The following is a 16,179-nucleotide window of genomic DNA, read 5'->3' as shown; positions in this document are numbered from 1 at the left end:
ATTTCATTCTCTGCAGAGTCAATTACATAGCTTCAATTTACCTTGCACCACAATCAGACAATACTAGCTCTATGGTCTTGTGCTAGGCTTTGAAATCTCAGGAGCTCAAGTCAAAAACTTAATCTAATTTCTTCTTCGTGGATATTTTTGTTCTCAACTAAAAAGAAAGTGTTACACAACGACTAGTATACAGCTTAAAACACAGCTCAAAACTGCCATCTCTAGGTATTATATAATGTTCTGCCTCTCTTCATAAAAAACTATTTTTCTGTTTTTCAAGAGACAGAACATCTGAAAAGACAAATATCAGACTTTATCCTGATAACATAATAGAAGAACTTATTTTAAAAGCATGTACATTTTCAACTTGAAAGTTTTTCTTCTTATACAATCAGCTCCTTTTAGCCCCTACAATTTTTGACATCTGACAGAATCACTAGAGCAAGAACATATTAGTTAATTATTTATTTTACATGATTGGCCCTATGTTCATTATTCGTGGATTCTTATTACTAATTAACATGTCCCTTAGACAACAGCAATGAAATCTTAACTACACTCTTGCTTGTAATTTTCATTAAGGAGTTGCATTTCCTCACTGAGGTCCAAAAAGATCTCTGGATAATTAACACAAGTCCATCATATTTTATATTTGCTGGTAAAAATGTCTCTAAAATGCTTATCCTTTAGTCTGGAATATCTCAGAAAAGTATTAGCACTGTCAAATAAAAAAAGGTTAAATGATTTTGTAGGCCTTTACTCTGAACTGCTAAATGATACATTACTTGAATGTTTCCCAAATAAAAGGTCCCAAGAACTGTATTAACCGAAGATATCAGTCAGAAAGTTCTGACCTTTCAAAAAACAGAAAATACATATAGTAATGAATCAGGGAACTGATGAGAAAAAAAGTATTTTTGAGTTGATGCTGGGGCATGCAGAGAATCCAGTTCTACACTACTGCTGAAAAACAGCTCTACAATATTAATCATAAAATGTTCAGATTCAACATTCCTGGAAAACCAACAGGTACCACACACACAAAACACTACTATTCTGCTCAGCTTCAAAAAAGAGTACTAAATATAAATGATTGCTCATAAAAAGAAGCTAAAAGGTACACATAAAAGGCTAAAATCTTTAATGACAGTATGGAGACATTTTAAGGACATCTGCTCAGATCACATGAATACTTCCTATTATAAAAAACACAAAATTTCCCCATTAGAAATACCAAAATAAATCAAACTGAACTTAACAAGAGGATAATGGAAACTGTTAGAAGGAAGAAGCAATACTTCAAAATAAGGGTTCATAAACTCCGGCAGATTAAATTGTGAAGGCATATAAGGCAAACTGAGAAATAGTTTGATGAGCTACTTGCAAAATGTATAAAAACTACTAATAAAGCATTTTTAAACACATTAGAAATACAGCTAGCTAAATAACTTGTGGTGCCAACAGACAGTTTGAAGGAGCACTCTGAGAAGATAAGGTCACAGAAATACAATGAAGTTAATTTTTGCATTTGAGTTCTTTGTGGCAGACTTTAGAGATACTTCCACAGCAAATCTTTCTTAACACAGGAGGCATTGCAGAAGTATTTAAATTCTAGTAGCAATAGAAGAGTTTATAGTAAAAATTAAAAAAAGGACAAAATAATCAGCAACAAATCCCTCCTTAAAAATGTGTTCGTACCACAAGATTGGCATCATTTTTTTAAAATGGAATCGAAGAGAGACTGCAGAAACTACAAACCAATAAACCTTATTTATATCACATGTACAAAGGTAGAAACTATCTAAAGCACAGAATTAGTGAACACCTGAACACTTAATACAGACTGGGGAAAAGTCAGAAAGTTTTTGAAAAGGGAAGTTATACCTCACAAATCACTGGAGTTTCCTGAAAGAATCAAAGGTCTGGTTTGATACCTGGAGTTTCCAAAAGATGCTTTTTCATCCCTTAAAAAAAACTAAGTTGCTCTGGGACAAGTAAAGCAAATATCACATGGGTAGATAACTGCATAAATAAACAGAGTTTAGGAAAAAATGGTCACTTCTTGCAGTGGAGAGAGGTCATTAATGGAGCCTCAAAGAGATTTATAATTAGGACTCAATTGTTCAATATAGTCAGAAACAATCTGTAACAGATATGAATAGCTAAATGACATGTTTGTAGACAATACTAAGCTACTCAAGATAGCAGATACAATGATCAACAGCAAAGAATTGCAAAAGAATCCTGTAATACTGAATAACTGTGTAATAAAAGGACAAATAAAAGGATAAATAAAAGTCCAAATTGATAAGCATGAAGTGATGCACACTGGAAGAAGATAATTTTAACCTTGTACATATTGTGACGAGCTTTGAGTAGACTGGAATGAGAACTTGAGGTTATAACTTATAGTTCTGTAAAGATACTAGTTTGAAGCTCAATAGCACATTTTAAAAAGCAAAAATACTGTTAAGAATTATTAGGAAAAGATTAGACCATGAAATTTATGACATAATTACATCATTATAGAATTCTCTGTTGTACCAATACCTCAAACACTGTGATTCCCTCTATTTCAAAAGGGATATAATGGAACTGGAAAAAGTAGAAGCAGTGAGATAATTATCAAAGGTAAGAAATAGCTTTCTTCTGGAAGATTATTAAAAAGACAAGGAATTTTCAGTCTGAAAAAAAGAGATGACATAGACAATATGAAATAGAAAATAGTACAAGAATTAGGGAATATCAAAATTAAACCAGCAAGTAGCCTTTTCCTAAAAGGTGATATTTCCTCACACAACACTCTGGAATTCTTAGGCATAGGATGATACAGATGTTAAAAATAGGCTGAAAAAGTCGGGAGGGACCCATAGATTCATAATCTTTCCACAAAAAGATATTACTCTAGCTTAGAAAATCCCATTTGCAGAATAGGAGAGTATTCTGAGGAAGCTTCTTAATATTCTTGTCATTTTTTCTTACATTCTTCTCTAGGCATTCACTGTTAGCCACTATTTCAGACATGTTACCAGGCTAGATGGACATTCTGGTCTGACTTGACAGAGTCTTCTTTGTTCTTCCCTACTGAAGGTATATTATGCAAACAAGTGAAAATTTCACTTCATACTGAGATGTAAATTCTGTATTTCCCTGTCACAGCTAACAAGCTTGCCATCATCCACAGAAGCCTCAATTTTGCACCGTTTTCACTGAGTATCTTTTGGAGACAAGATTAACACTAGCCAAATATTAACTAAATAATAAAACACAATTTTTTTCATAAAGATCAGTTCTGTCTCTGTATTCTATCAGCACAAAAACCCCTTTTTCAAGTTACATAAGCCTTTGAAAGCGCTCTTAATGAAGTAGCTCAGCAGACTATATATTATCTGTAGAAGCAAGACTATCAGTAGTTTATGTCTATATGAACTTACAGTAAAATGATACGATAGACAACAGTTTGTTTTTTAATACTGTTCTGGCTCTGTACTAAGAATAATAAAACAGAAATAAAAGTGTATTTCTTACTGTCAGGGCACTTGGGGAACTAATAGGCCTTAATGGCCCTGACCAGCCTCACCTGCGGTCCCCACACACACCCTCTGCCCATGGCCCAGGAGTCCCATCTCAGTTCAGCCCAGGGCCCTCGGTCCCTGCCTGGGCTATGCTGTAGGAGTGCTGGTCTCCAGTTTTGCCACCTGGATGGACCTCGGACCTGCACTGTAGGCAGCTTGTCTCCTGGATGGACCCCTCAGATGCATGCCTCGTCTCCAGTCATCTCTGGTCTCGTCTCCTTTTGCTCCTCTCTGGACTCCCCAGAAGGCTCCTGGGACTGGTTCATCACTTGCCTTGTCTGGGGCTGTCGATGGCCCCTGTCATACCAGCACTGGGCTCTGTCCACCAGGATCAGACCCTGCGGGGCAGCACCCATCAGTGAGGGCACTGCCAGCACTGGGTCACCCTCAGCTCCTGGCTCGCCATCCCTTAAGGAAGAGGCGGCCCTTGCTGCTCCCTGACGCTTACCACAATTCCAATTATATAAAAACTCTTTCAATTGCAGGTTTAGCTTTGAGGGTTTACTGTCAGCTGAAAAGTGACTTATAACCTTTCCCTCAAAATTGTGCAATAGATCTTTTAAGTACTGAAGAGAACACTAACACAAAAGTGTTTAGAGACTAGAAGCTAAATTATCAAAGATCTATGTTCATGATGACTCATTTTAAGATTATTAACAGTGCACATGAAGAAATTAAATAGGATGCTGAAGAATCCAAACCTGATATAAAGCAAGAGTGTGTCCATATCTCTGGAGTGGCCCTTTGGATACAGGTACTACATTCCATATACTGCTTTCCAAATTGTAGCTAAAAGAGAAATAGAAAAGTAAATGTTTTCTACCTGCCCAGAAACTGGGGTTGTTGCATGTTTGAACTACTTTGTTTCGCAAAGAGTGCACATTTGATGAGTTACTGTGCTTTATCTGATATATGGCAGTTTGAAAGTGATCATATTACTGCTGCTAACAATAGTGACAACAGTGTTCTAAATGGTCATCCGAGAAAGCAGGAGCAGCTCTTGCAGGGACCCAGCAACAATTTCAGGAAATGGGATTATAATAAAAATTGGGAAATTTACAAGAAAGTTATGAAATTAGATTACTGAGCTCACTATTATTGGCCAAAGACACAAAAAAACCCACTAAATTGCTTATGCTACAATCCTCTGCACTAGCCTAAAAAAATGTTGTTTAGAACCTTCTCAGATGCATGACTTTAATTTCCATTAGCTTCAAGATGGACGAGAGGCAACAATAAGACGACAAAGATAGAAATAAGAAAAACAGAGATGACAACACTGTTTTGTATGGCTGCGAAGTTAAGGAAGAAAACAAGATGATGACAGGGCTTGCACACATACACAAAATACCATCCAAATCAGCCAGGTGATATTTACAGCTGCTTCAACTTTATGTTTTTAATTAGCTGATCGAATAAATATACATACAACCTGTGAAAAACATGAGACACTGTAACCTCAGAGGAACATGGATGAACTACCTAATCCAGCCTGCAGGATGACCACAGGCTAAGTGCATGCACTAAAAATGAGTCTCCTGTAATTATGAATTAGCTTCACTATTGCCAATAGTGACCTAGATGTAATATTTGAAAACATCAGCACACTGAATTATTTCACTGTTTTTTTGCCACTTTTTTTTTTTTTATATTTTGCAGCAAAGAATAGCAATAGTTTTCACAAAAACTATGAGGTTACATACTAATATCACATCTACATCAGTATTACTCCTATTTTAACTTTCTTCTATTGTAAGAAAATTATGACCAGAAAGTAAGAAAGTTAATGAAGAATACAACAAAATATGAAAATATAAGAGTTTCCGTTAAGTTGCAGAAGAGACGCTACCTCCCTATTAAGATTAATTTTCCCTAAGCAGTATCAGAGAGGACATCACAAAGGAGAAATCACTTACTTTAACACCATTTGGAACGAACTGTAGTTAAAAGTGTATCCACCAATCACCCACATAAATTTTCCATGTAGAACTGCCTTATGGGAAGCCCGGCCCACAGAAGGGCTGAATGGCTTTACGTTTGGTAGAATCCAGTAAGACTCCGTGGAAGGGACATTCAAAGAACAATCCGGACCTGTTTTACAAACAAATGTGCAATTTGTACAATCTGTTACACAAAGATGTTAAAGCCAATACAAGAGAAATAAGGGAGGCTTAAATACAGATGTCAGGATTGCTCATTTTGATAAAATACAGTAGAAACTTTTATGTTTAACAGATGTTCAATGAAAAAAATTTGACAAGGGATGTCAGTGAAATTGAAAGCATTAGATTAGCTCAAATAATAATGATACATTTCCGCATTCTTCTCAGAAAACATACTGCATGAGTCACAAATTGAAAGAAAGGCATAATGCATCATGTTTTCAGATGCTGTATAGTTCTAAAATGTATAGCAAAATGCACACTGTATGTTACCTCCAGAGAAGAATTATACTGCGTTTGAACTAACCACAGTAAGTTTACATCAAAGTATATGACATTATAGTAAATTACATTACAATATAGATTACAGTATATTAAATCTTGGGAATCAAAATTTGGCCTTTGCCAATCCAATACTGCACTGGCTTTCAAGAGGAAAATACAATGTAAACTACTTTACAAAAAGAAGGATTTTGAATATTAAAATTTTTATAAAATTTACAGAACATTCTACAAAGCTACTAAAACCAGCAACTATACATTATTTTGGAACTATTTTTAGCCAATTACTTCTTGCCAAATATGCAAAAGTCAGTGAAATGTGTCTTTTCCCTATTTTACTAAAATCATGAGAAGCAGAAACATTTATTTTTTCATTTGTTCTGTAATAACCAAAATGTGATCTCTTCATTATTAGTTTATGCTCTGTATGTCAAAAAGAACTTCACAATTGTAGTATTTTAACACTTGAATATATTTAGAACTTTGCTGAAAAAGACAGCATATGCACTACTTGCCTCTTGTCAGTGACTGTACAGCATTACTGACTGGCTTTATTTCTGGACAGGAAACACTGAATTTTTTAGGACACTAATGTGTTCTAGTTTTGGCATTAGCAATCATTGAACTGAAATCTTTATCATCAGTGATGGCAGAGAGATATTGTATGATAGCTAAATTATTCGATGCTTATACTGTAAGCAATATACGTTCCTCTCAGCCTGCCTAGCTGGAATAAATCCTTTACTCAAGCTACTTGACATTCCTGAAAACCAAAGTTGTTAAGTCAGACTGGCACTGAGAACAGAATGGTAGTGTGCACATGCACACACGCATGCACACACAAAACTAGCCTGCATACAATGCAAATTAGCCAACAATTTAAGGATTTAATTTTAATCACAGGCATATAGAGTTAGGGGAAAATTGTAGGAATTCTCAATTTCTTAAGGAAAAAATACTGTCTTAACACCCAATTCTATTTTCTTTCACAACACTTTGGCACAACAGTGTAATGCTACTGGAGTAACAAGAGCCAGAAAACCCAGTAAGGTTGTACTCAACATAAAAAGGAGCAATGTAAAAATGAGGACTAAAATAATTGCAAGGAAAAAAATAATTAAAAAAATAAGCTAAAAGGGGCAACCAAGAGAAGCAGATTATTACTGATGGCATGCAGGTTACTGAGGACAGTATCAGGGAAATATAGTGCCCATGCATACCACTTTTTAAGAAATGCCTGAGTAAAGATAAAAGGAAGCTGGCATGGCTAACAGCAGTGTAAGGTAGGTTATTAGGAAAATCTTCAAAAACATTAAACAATAATCAAATGAAGAAAAGAAAGGGATCACAAAAATCAAGCAAATTAAATGTAAAACTATGATTACACTTTTTTGTTGTTGTTGTTGTTGTTTTTTAACTATTTTGAGAAGCAACTAACTACAGTAATGTCCCTTACAACTGGAACTACAGTGTGGCACATGCAACATCAACTTTAAAAAGGTTCCAGGGAGGATCTGCAAAACTATTGGCCTGTAATGTTTATGTCCCTATGAGACAAATCAGCAGAAACTGTACAAATGGACAGAACTAGTCAATAGAGAGATAATTGCAATCTACTTGTAAAAATCAGTATGGCTTTTTTAAGAGAAGGCCCCTCTCCCAAACCTCTTGGAGTTCTTTGGAGATACCAAGATGGATAAGGGTGATCCAGTTGATAAAGCTGACATGGATTTTCATAAGGCTTTCAACTAAATTTCTCACCAAAGACTCTTAGGGAAATTTGGCTGCTGTGGCAAGAGAATGAAGGTCTTGTAAATAATTGACTATAAGAAAACAGGAGTAAATGACCACTTCTGAAAGGGAGGGACATCACCAGTGGACTCCCACAAGGATATTTACTGGGACCTATGCTCTCCAACATGCACATTATCTCAAAAGAGGGTGAGCAGTGAAGAAGTTTACTGACGATGTCAATTTATTGGTGGTAGAAAGAGCAAGATCAACCTTTGATGAACTGCAGAACATTGTGTGACCACATGACTGAGCAATAGAATGACAGATGAAATTCAATATAGATAAAACTATGTATATGGGGACAAACAATTCTAGCTTCAGTAAGAAGTTAGGTTCTTAGCTGACCATCATTATTCAGCAGCAAAGTCTCAAAATTACAATAACTGCATGAAAATATCATTTTAATACTCAGCAATGATCAGAAAAAGCAAATTGTGTGTTAGGAATAGAGAACAACATTATACCTCTGTATAAATCAGTGGTTTGCTCACACTTAGAAAACTGTGTACCCTTCTCCAGAAGGATATATTAGAGCTGGAATTTAGAGAAGGGCAACAAGAAAGTTCAAATGAATGGAATGGCTTCTGTAATTGAAACAACTGACTAGGCTGGGACTCTTCAGCTTGGAAAAAAAAAGATAATTTGGAAGCGAATGATAAAGGTCTATAAAATAAAGTACCACAGAGCGGGTAGATATGAAAGAGACTGAACAGTCTCTCTGACTAAAGAACCAAGATCCATCAAATGCAGCTTGAAGAAGCCATGTTCAAAACAAACGAAAGGAGGCAGTTCTTCATGAAACAAGTAACAGAGCTCCTTGGCAAGGAACTCTTTGACAAAGGATGTTCAGGATGCAAAGGTTTACACTGGGTCAAGGAGAGACCGAGCAAACATCTAGAAGAGTGATTGCTGAAGTTTACTAAATAGACAAACCCAGACAGGCTAAGGCAATCTCATTAGCTGAAAACAGTTAGAGGCTGAGTGCGTACTCAGTGGAGGTGTGCCATATGCTTTTTCTTAGGCAGCCAATTAAGGCCAACATTAGAGATAAAATATAGGGTTTGACGTACCAGTCTGGACGGGGCAGGCATCATATTCTTTAGTAGATCAGCCCTGTCTAAAGTACTGCCATATTTGGCTGAGGCCACAAAATAACTTTTACTTAATCAAATCCTTTGAGGATTTCTAGTAATAGATATGGATGGACACTTCTCTGACTTCTCCATCTGTAGGGACTCTCTTTATCTGCTTTGATACAGAGACCATTTTTATATGGCCTAAATTCAGACTGCTTCTCAGAGGCAATCCCCCTTCTTCTCTAAACTTTGTTGTTTATCCATGCACTTCCCTAATGCTGGTTTTCATGATTGTAAAACTGAGCGGTAAGCCATATCTGGGAGTAGATCCAACTTAAAAATAGCCATTCTTTGGTGGGCTAGTTCCCTGATATGCCTTAAACACAGCAACCAAATGTGCTGGAGCAATCAGTAGGTGAGGGGGAGGAAGTGAGAGAGATGGGCTTTCTGGCAGCTGCTCAGAGGCCTGGCAGTTTAAAGTGACCATGGCCTCATAACTGAATAAACTATGTACTATAGCAATAAGAATCTTGAAAAAAAAAAAAGTATATTCATCATTTAGTTCCAATAAAAATAAAATTATTTCAGGTATACAATCAAAAATTCAAAAGAAAAGTCAGATTTAATTTCGACAAAAATTGTGGACATTGTTGCACAATCAAAAACAAACATACACTTCAATAGTTCAAAACAGCCTCTTTCTCTCTTATCCACTCATATGAGACTTTTGTTGCATCTCATCTCACAGCAAGGTCTTGAATAATTTAGCATAACAAAATTGATAACGGTATCGTAGCACCCTCTACCTGAAATCTCCATTTTTATTTTAGGGATGTACGTTAAAGAATTATTTCATAGGAACATTGGCTTATCCATGTAAATCAATGTTATGCTTGCTCTTTATGTACAAATAAAGCAAACACCTACAACACATGTAAGCGCACAATTTATATCTGTGTACCATATGAGGAATTTTTCTTTTACATGAATAAATACTGTGCTTTCCCATGCATAAATATTTTCAAATAAAATAGACAATGTACTGTGATTTCAAAAGCTATACCAAAAAAACTGTGCTGTCGTTCTTGCTCAGCCTCTAATGCAGACAAATATATGTTTTATAAATTTCAAAGTATTCTAAATGTGTTCAGGCTTTTTGTTTTTCAAGTTTTGACCTGAAGCCAATTTTTTGATTCATATTTTAAACTGTGGTTCATAAGAGAAAAGCAGAATGAGGTGATGTCTCTCTATACTATCAAAATCTAGCTTCAGCCCTGCAAAAAATACAAATATTTTTCTTAAAACAAATCAAACTGATATTTTTATGCAAGCAATTTACATCAAGTTCATAACTTTAAAACGTTATCTTCAGTAAAAAAAGGATTAAGTTTTTCCAATGTATAAAATCGGATTTTTATAGTTTTGAACTTGTTACATTGATTCCTTATACACAACGACCATGCAGATCATTTGTACATAATCATTTGTCAACTTTTCCTAGTACTTTACAGGAGAATGATGTTTGCTTGTATCCAAATTACCTTTTATTCTTTAAATGATGGAGACTCAACTACCATCTTTCATTATATATTTCTGCCCAGAAAAGACTTATGATATTTGAATGAAGTCTAATGAAAGCATGAACAATGCAGGATATCATTCTTTAAGTATTAATATAGAAACAGTAATAGAATTGTAACCTCAACAAGATTCTGATTTGGTAAATCACTGCAGGGAATACTTAATTTAAATCTAAAAGTGCTTAAAAATAAACTGCTGATTAAGTACTCTTTGATTAATGAAGAACTTAAAAATATGAAATTCAGCTTAGTTGAATGGATGCCTCCAGTTAGAAAATGAAAACATTTACATCTTTTGTTAGTTAGTCTTGCAGAGACATGCAGTGGTCAACAGTGTCCCCTAGTGGCAAAAAAGGAAAAAAGCACACAAACTACTCACCAACCACTTTGAGATTTTCATTTTTGGAGACACAGCACCCCAAAAATTCAAATAGCAAATCCAGAAATATCATGCCTGTGTGCACTATGATTTGATGAAACTGGATGCATTAAAATGAGGACAAGCACGAAGTTAAGAATGCAAAAAATCTTAACCATATTGTTAACCAGATCAGTGACTGAAAAAATGTCACAGTCTTCATCACTACCATCAGCAGTTTTCATGTGGCTGCACGATGAACCAGATGAGGGAATGAATCCAGGCTAAAACTAGCTTTTATTTTTGGCCAGGCTAGCTTTTAGTTTGGATGTGTTCCTCACCTGTTTCACCATGCAGACATACAAATGGTTGTACCAGTACATGAGGAAGACTGAGTGGCCAGAATCGCCTCTTTCGGTGAGCGTGTAAAGCATTCACTGAATTATCACAGTATGTATCAATCTGTGCGAACAAGGAAGATACAACTGAACAAAATAAAACAACAGAACAACATGGACCTCTACTGAAATATCATTTAAAGAGCAGTTGCTTTAGTGTGGCTATAGCTTTATAATGACAAGGTAAACACAGGACTTTTTAATATCATTTACAGATTTTCCTAATTAAATACATATACTATTAAACATCACCATTATTTCAGCATAAACACATTTTCTCTTCAGAAACAACACATTCACTAAATACATGCCTTTTGTGTAAAAGACAGCATGACAGCTGCAGAACAAAGATAATAAAAATGTGTTTTTATGCAAATATGCTCCATTAAGATTGGATTTCTTTCTTATCCTCCTAATGCATCATTCAATCCACAGAAAAAAAGAGGTTTTAAAAAAGCCATCAACTTTATAAACCTGAATTGGAAATCAATTACGTTATACTTAAAGGAGAAAAAAATTCTATAGGTTTAAAATAGCAATTTACTCACACAACACTAGAGAAGGAATCTAATTTCTATTTATTGAGGAGTTTCATGAACTGCCAAAGTAACAATCTGTTCCAGTAGTTCAAGTCATAAGATCAATTTCCACCTAATGAGAAAACATCATCTATTGTCTTCAACCATAATCTTTTCCTTAGGGATCATAGGAAAAAAACAAGAGTATTGATGTGTTGAATATAAACTTTTTCATACAATCTAATCCATGCATTCAGATAAAGTATCTGCTATTATTATGTATTCTATATTTGTTTGTCATCTTCGCATTTGTGTCAGGAATTATTATCTTAACATAATTTTTCAAATACCACAAATATAAACCCATATTACTATTCTAAAGTATCCAATAAAATCTTTGCATGATGATGAATTTTAGATAGTGAAAAATATTTTTGAGAAGAGAGAACGTATCTGAATACACTTTCTATAACAATTTTTATTGCTGCAACTTTTACCAAGCAGTAAATCATCTTTCTCACAATAAAGCAGTAAGGTGGTACCTATATAAAAATAAAATGCTGCACTGTACATAAAAAAATTAAGAAAAACTTCAAGACACATGGCTTATCAGCATTCTAATAGTGGGTCTATTCACACACTGCCATGAGACCTTTGCAATATCGAAACAGGATGTAAATATTTTCCTTCCTCCTGCAAACAAGCTTGCTCTGAGGAGACTTAACGATAGGCAGGGAGATCTTAAGTGGGTATCCAGCTAATGCAGCACTGTAGCAAGCAGTGACAGGACTCAGCTTCCTCCATGAAAGAAATAAACAGAAATCCTAACACACACAAGCTGACGTAATTCTCTAAGTGCCATCTGGTCACAATTATTCAGTCCCGTTTCCTTCCTCATGCAGAAAGAGTGGATCATCCAAGGATGATTTGGCCTTGGAGAATCTGCAGGGTAAGTCTGAGCATGCAAGCCAAAAGGCCTGCACTGCCAGCCACTGGTGTGACTTCTGGACACCACCCTTTAACTGTTTGATTTCGGGATTCAAACTCAAGAGCAACCAGGTTAGTAGAGAAGAATAAGGGGCTGGTCTGAGGCCAAGGCAACCTTTACCGGAAGTACAATGCCATCAGCTTCAGAATGGCTACGGACCTGAGTATAGGCTCACTGTCACACTCTGCCTGTTCTTTAAAAGCAAGCTTTCTCCTGGCAATGAAGTGAAAATGCTACAGAGAAACACAAAATGCAAAGACAGAGAAAAATTTAGGGTTGGCCCTCAGCAGCATACTCCAACAATGCCAACGCAATATCAGTGAACGGTATAAGGGGTGGAGCTGCTGGTCTGGGAAAATGCCACAAGATGAATGGCAGAAATAATCAGGTTGCCAAACGAGCCACACCAGTTATTACTACCTGTAACGACATATTTCCACAGTAAACCAGTGTCAGCAAGGCATGGGAGATGCAGTCTTTCAGTAAATGGTTTGGCTTAGCTATGTGGATCAGAATCACAGAAACTGCATCCCCTTGCCAAGTGAGATACCACAGTGACCCTGGGCTTGGGTGGAGACTGGGGAATACAAAGAAGAAAATGCATGTTCCACCAGAAATGCCTGGCTGACCTGTCCTGGACAGACCTAGAGGGGCAGCCCTTCAAGAACACTGCAGCTGGACCTACACGATCAGACTTGTCCACTTGGATGGCTGCCAAGGAAGGGGCCAGAGGGCCTTAAGGCACTGTGTCCTGCAGCTCCAATCCGTGCCTCACCCAGCATCTGACTGATCAGAGGTGGCATTTTTCAGGTTCATCCCCTTTCCCCTGCTATGCAGACACCTGGAATGTGGGTCTAATGACAAAGCATAGCCCTTCAGGTAGCCCTCAGCTCGACTAGGGCACCAACACCAAAACCAGCAAGGAATAATAACTACACAGAGAAAAGCTATCAAGCAGTTGAGCATTTCAGTTTAGCAGAGCAGCTGACAGAAATCGAAACGATGTCAGAAGCAATCTGTCCCATATGCGTGCACTGAGCAGGAGGAGGGGAATAGCCAAGGAGTGCTTTCTATGGATACTGCACAGAAGGCCTTCTTAACTGCTCATGACTGAGCACAAGAATATTCTTTGGTAGACTGTACATATGGAATTTGTCAGTTTCTAATATTAAACAAAAAACGTTTTTCTTCTTATGCTGTAAATTAAACAGGGCCTATTCATATTAGCAGTAGGTGACAACTGTTGGGCTTCCCAAGAGGAACACAGGCATTTTTCAGGCTCCATGCTAATGCTAGTGGGATATGAAGCTCTAGTATTTCTGCTACTGACTTTTATAGAACTTCATAGCTCTAATAGTTTAAAGCCTCCTTCCAGTTTTCAAACTAAATGTACTGATGACCAGTTTACCCCATTGTTCTTTTACTGATGTTGATATCCTTTGACTTAAGTAGCTCATCTGCCTTTTAAGTATATACATCCGACAAATGTTTATAAAGAGTAGTCATATCCCCTCACAACCTTCATCTCACCAGCTTAAACAAGCCATGCTCTGTTAGTATCTTCCATAACCCCTGATTATCCCAATAATTCTCTTCTATGCCTGTTTCAATTTGTATTCATAAAAATGTAGTATTAAAAATCTAGTACACTACTAATATCTTCCTGTATTTAACTGTAGATACTGTGGCTGATCATCCTACCAGGACTCTTGACATTCTACACTTTATAGTTGATAGATTATATGAAATTGAGAATACAAACAAATACAAATTCTAATTAATATGCAAGCAAGTCTTCTCCTCTATGTCACCTTCCGCAATTCAATCCCAGTTTATAAAACAAATTCTTAATATTCTTAGTCCCTAAATGTACGATTTTAGAATTTATACTAAAGTATTTTCATCCCATACACATTACTCTAACCTTCATTTGATTTTTCTGTAGGATATTCTGATCCTAGTTTATATTAGAAGTAACTCCCACCTTTTTTTCCACTAGATTTCATTAGCAGTCTTGTGTCTAGATTATAAAAATTATGTAATAAGATCAGTCCTATATCTTCCCATCTTAACAGTTATTGAGCACTCCCACTGACACTCCACAATTAACCAGCTGTTCCCCCCTTACTGTTCCTTATTTATTCCCTGATTTCTGCAGTTCTAATAACAACTTCCTATCAAATACAGAAGTTCAGATAAAATACATCACATTTTCTTGTCAGTTTTCTTACAAATTATTTTAGTATGAACTACATTGATAAATCCACATTTCATCTTTTTTCACTATTCAGTTACATCATATGTTTAATTATTTCTTTCTTCAAATTACAGTCTAGAACCTTACATTCTGCTGAAATCAAGCTAATAAGTTTCGAGTTGCCTGAATCATTTTTTTTACCTACCTGAATCACTTTTCCTCCATTTCTTAAATACAGGTAATACAGATAATTAGCTAAATTTAGTAACCTTCCTTATCAGGGAGATTAGCACTACTTATCCCCTTCGTCTATTCAAACTAGTGTTGCATTTGCTCCTGAGTTGAATCAAGTGCTTGCATGTTCTGCCTTGCCACATTTATATGCGTGCATTTTATATACATTCTTTAAAACTCACAAACAGCAGGAGGCTTCCTTCCTAAATCTCAGCCTAATTGCATATGCACAGCATTATTTACCGCTTTAAGGCAGCCAACCATTTATTGTAATGAACTCAAAACATATTGCTAAACCTGCTTTCACTAATCTTCAAATGACACAGCAAAAGTATTTAAAACCAAAGTTGGCTCTTTATTTAACTGCAAAGTTCATTCTTTTGCAATAATGATATTTAATTTTCTTATGCAGATTTTCAGACAATAGATTTCTAATTACATTAGCTATATTTTGCTTACAACTTGCACAAAATCCTCCAGGGATGCTTGAGAAATGATTAAATTCAATCTAAACAAATGACTGAAAAACATGTTTCCAGTATATATGAAATAATATTCATATTTTAGACCTATTCTTTACTATCAATTCTGTATAGTCAAAATTTCCTTAGAGGTCTATATAGTTAATATTCAAATATACTGATCGCCAGAAAAATCCCTTTATTTCTATGAGATATTCACAATGAAATGTATAAACGCTGAGTGCAGAAACTGGATTTTAACTTAAAATTGTGGGAGGAAAGTTTTCCTTGGATGAGCATCTATATGTGTGCATATAGTTTTAATGTATGCATATTTACATGTATTTGACAGGATATCTCACAGACTGTAAAACTGCAGTTTCTTCTGACTGAATTGATACCTGTCAAATAAACACTAGAGAAAGAGGGGATTATCACAGGGCAAAAGTGATAAGACACTTACTTCTAATTTTTTTTTCCTTCCAAAACCAGGTTTGTCCAAAGTGAATGTTACTTCATGTATCTGCTTCTCTGAAAATACTTATTTATGTGCTTT

At 35.8% G+C, this 16,179-nt stretch overlaps 1 protein-coding gene across 1 annotated transcript in view; it reads right to left on the bottom strand.

Annotated features, from left to right (window-relative positions):
* The window catches only part of ATRNL1 (attractin like 1), a 565,377-nt gene that overhangs the window by 485,706 nt on the left and 63,492 nt on the right, over positions 1-16,179 (bottom strand). Inside the window, exons 6-7 of the mRNA XM_013948667.2 lie at positions 5,492-5,666; positions 4,277-4,364 (exon numbers count right to left, since the gene is read on the bottom strand). Of these exons, the coding sequence (XP_013804121.2) occupies positions 4,277-4,364; positions 5,492-5,666 (263 nt within the window). The remainder of the gene's footprint in view (positions 1-4,276; positions 4,365-5,491; positions 5,667-16,179) is intronic.

Source organism: Apteryx mantelli, chromosome 7, assembly GCF_036417845.1.
Source record: "Apteryx mantelli isolate bAptMan1 chromosome 7, bAptMan1.hap1, whole genome shotgun sequence".
Lineage (NCBI taxonomy): Eukaryota > Metazoa > Chordata > Aves > Apterygiformes > Apterygidae > Apteryx > Apteryx mantelli.
The sequence above is the reverse complement of the archived record's forward strand: the minus strand, read 5'-3'. Positions and strand labels throughout refer to the sequence as shown.